General features: G+C 35.0%; 1 protein-coding gene across 1 annotated transcript; it reads right to left on the bottom strand.

Annotated features, from left to right (window-relative positions):
* Positions 1–1,656: 1,656 nt before the first annotated feature.
* Positions 1,657–3,689, bottom strand: LOC135076359 (large ribosomal subunit protein uL24). Its single transcript, XM_063970855.1, has 4 exons — positions 3,587–3,689; positions 3,178–3,359; positions 2,565–2,705; positions 1,657–1,832 (listed from the first exon to the last, which is right to left on the bottom strand). The coding sequence occupies exons 2-4, from the start codon at positions 3,343–3,345 to the stop codon at positions 1,695–1,697; spliced, it is 447 nt and encodes a 148-aa protein (XP_063826925.1). The 5' UTR covers positions 3,346–3,359; positions 3,587–3,689; the 3' UTR covers positions 1,657–1,694.
* Between the last annotated feature and the right edge of the window lie 278 nt (positions 3,690–3,967).

Here is a 3,967-nt window from a genome sequence, read left to right as displayed (position 1 = left end):
GTGTTTATTTTAAGAATATTGTAGTGGATTGTGGAATAGTTTTAATGAGTTTTGATTGCAAACGCAAATTTTTAAAAGTAAAATTTTAATAATGTATGATTTTTATCACCATGTCTGGACCAAAATTCCATTGTAAACTCTTCAATGCACTTCGTGAGATCATGTACAGTTGAATACCAAATGTTGTTGCACTGCCTACTGTAAAAATCATGGAGTAAAACTTATAGATAAATCAAATCTATTTACTGCTAGATAAATTAGCAAACTTTTATTGAATATTAAATGTTGCTCATTTGCTAGGGGTTCCGTGGAGTTTATGTACTTGTTTAATTGGTGAAGTAAGAAATAGTAATAATGAAATAAAGAGAGGTAAGTTTCAAGAGTTCTACGGAATCCTATTATTAGGAGGTGCCAGATATCTTTTAATATTTTTGTTGTAATCACTTTCGCCTGCGTTAGTTTGTGACTGTTTCCTCGACATTGAAGCAGACGTGGCCTAGGTTTGTTGTTTTCCATTACCTTTACTTTGTTAAACCGAGCTCATCCGAGCGCGCGCGTGTGTGTTAATCGATTAGAAAATTTAAGTACCTACATTTTAGGTAGTATTTTTAAATAGGTTAAACTCTGTGGAGAAATAAGTTTAGATTATAAATTATTGTGTGTGCATTTTCTGTTTATCATGTGTACCTATGTGGAGAGAATGTTTGCGACCCTGGCCCTCTCGGCGAGAGTAACAATAGTTGTATTGTAAAACATATTTTAGCGTTTTATACAAAAGATATCAGTTTGAGAGTACTATTGTAACAGAAAGTCCACAAATTTATATGCAATTCAGAATTAAATATAATAATTTAAGAACATTATTGTTTTTATTTCTTAAAAGTTACCCCCCTCTTTTATCTATTTAACTGAAGAACAAGTTTGGCACATTTTGATTATCATCCCAACTATAATATTATAAATGCGAAAGTAACTCTGTCTGTCTGTCTGTTACGCTTTCCCGCTTAAACCTCGCAACCGATTTTGATGAAATTTGGCATAGAGATAGTTTGAGTCCCGGGAAAGAACATAGGATAGTTTTTATCCCGGTTTTTGAAACAGGGACGCGCGCGATAAAGTTTTTCTGTGACAGACAAAATTCCACGCGGGCGAAGCCGCGGGCGGAAAGCTAGTTATAATAATTATAGAATCACATTCTTTTTCCCCTCATGCCATATTTGCAATAGAAAATGCAGAATATTCTTTTTCATTATCAACCACCTGCCCTTCTAAAATGTTGGACATACACTTGATGGGCTGTGGGTTTAAACATACCCACCTACTGGTGACATCTCGTAAAGCTATTATTTATGACGATCTGTGAGTGACAATCTAAATTTCACGCGGGTGAAGCCGCGAGCAAAAGCTAGTACTTATATGATCATGTTTAAAATGAATGTGTTTTGTGTAAAGTATGTGCATGTGGATTGAGTGATCCTTGATCGAGGAAGGTTTAGTAGTGGCTTGTATGGTTAAAGGGAGAGGCTAGCTACAGCCACAATCAGACACCTATCTATTGTTGTCTACACCTTTTCTATAAAGTTTCAAAAACATATCTACTCAAAGCCTCAAGTAAACAATCTTTTTCAAAAGGGTTCAAATAAAAAAAACACTAAATGCCTTTTTACGTTTTTTATTTCTTATAATCTATGTGTTCACGAGGTTTCCATAGCTGTGGCGGTTTCCTCAGTGTATTTGCCCTTATCCTTGCCAAGGGCGGCCAGCCTGCCCTTTGCTCTGCGGTCAAGGATGGCTTTTCTGTCCTTGTTCATCTTTAGTTTGACAATCACACACTGTAAAAGAATACAAACATACAATTTAGTATCAGGCGAACAAAATAGACATAAATTAAGTGTTAAGACGTAATGTCAGAGCCATGGAAGTGTTTCAGCATTGTTTGTGCCCATTCTTACGTCAGCCATCCATAAATGTCTGGCTTCAGTAAGATATGAAAACACATTCTAAGGGAAATGTTATCATCATTTTATACAAAACGGCATGTTTTAAAAACCTAGGTGATGGATTTATACACAGTACCAGAGCACAGCTAGTATCTTTGTTATTTATTCAACTAATTAACAATCTATTCCTCACAAATTAGTACTTTGTAGTATTTAGAGAAGTGAGGAATAATTTCCATTACATATTGCCATACAACGATATTGAAAGCTACAACTATGAGTATACTCATTTAGGACAGGGGGGTACCCTAAAATTATACTGAAGCTTGCATTTGTAAAAAAGAATAATTTTCACCATCAATACCTAATTTTTAAGTGACCCCTATGACAACAAAATTCATATTATGTGTTACCCTAGGGGTCTTAAGGTCTTAAAAATTAGGGATTGATGGTGAAAACGGGCATTAGGCACTTATTCTCTCCAATACAAGCAAGGATTCTACTGAACCCTTGACTACTAATAATTATTACTTTTGTCATAACAACTAGGATTTACATAATTTGACATGCAAGTCATCATTAGATGAATTACCTAAATAATTGATATAAAAATGACATATTTACCTTTGAGGGGTGGATACCAACGTACGCGGTGGCACCGTTAGCCTTCTCACGCTGGATCCTTTCAATGTAGACGACGAACTTCTTACGGTATACTTGGACTACTTTGCCTACTTGCTGGCCTTTGTAGTGTCCTCTGACAACCTGGAACAAGTCGTGTTTTATGTATTACACTTGTAACAACTGCTTAGTTATAGGTTATAGTCTTCATGGTAAATATGCTAAAAAACTGTATTGATTCATTTATAAAAAACATTATTATCACATGTTTGACCAAAGCTTTGTGATTGTGACTAGTTAGTCAACATAACTATATCAAAATGCGACCATACAGTGAAGAAGTTAGACGGTTTTATCACATGTTAATTTTGTATAGTTGAGGCAAAACAATCAGAGCCATATTTTGAACCATGGTGTGGTCCGGCAAGTTCAGTGCAGAGTTCACCAAAGAAAACCTTTAGTTCCCTCCACAAAGAGCAGCGAAATCCACAGTCTGTGAATGGTTTGTCTTCATCATTTCATTTTGCACTCAAATACCATTGTGATGTTTGTAAACTAACCTCACTTTTATTGTTATTGATTAAGATAAATCTACAAGAATTCAAAATTTGCTCACCTGAACTTCGTCGTCTTTACGGATTGGCATAGACTTAACGTTGAACTTCTGTCTCAGCTCTTTGGATAGCGGAGCGGACATGAGCACTCGTCTGATGTGTGAAGGGGCGCTGAAATGCCTCTTCCTGTTTTTCCTCCTCGAGGAAGTCACGAGCTTATTGTACTTCATTCTGGCGCTCTTCACTGTAAAACCAAACACCACGTTACTTGACAATCTTGAAATAATTTAGGTTATCGGCCCCTGCGTGCTAAACGTCAATTTACAGCGGCGATTATTTGGAACACTGATTCTCGTAATATGAAAAATATCCATCGTAAATGACACGAAATATCTTTAGAAACAACACTTTAACGAGATATTAACAATTTATCAGAGGAAATCCAAGATTTTTATGGATAAAACGACGTACCCGAACGACACGGCAAAGAACCGAAATAAAAAGAAGTATACAACGGTGTTGCCCGCACAAGAATTTAATGCACCAACTCAGCGAATCAGTTTAGGTAAAATTGTGTTAATTTTCTAATAATAGTATGTTTAACGATAGCAAATATATTTAAATTAATAATTATACTTAATAAATTGTAAATGGATGTAAATAAATCAAGTTTTATTAAACTTTTAGGAATATCATAATAAACAGATTTTTAGTGTGGTAACATCACTGACTACTGTCACAACAAAAAACGTTCCGTCCAATGCAGAAATATATACATATATAAATATATACATATATAATATGATCGAGAAAATAAAATTATATCATGTTTTGTTCTAAAGGTCGCGTAGC

Source organism: Ostrinia nubilalis, chromosome 11, assembly GCF_963855985.1.
Source record: "Ostrinia nubilalis chromosome 11, ilOstNubi1.1, whole genome shotgun sequence".
NCBI classification, from domain to species: Eukaryota; Metazoa; Arthropoda; class Insecta; order Lepidoptera; family Crambidae; genus Ostrinia; species Ostrinia nubilalis.
Note: the sequence above shows the minus strand (reverse complement) of the source record. Positions and strands in the feature narration are given on the sequence as shown.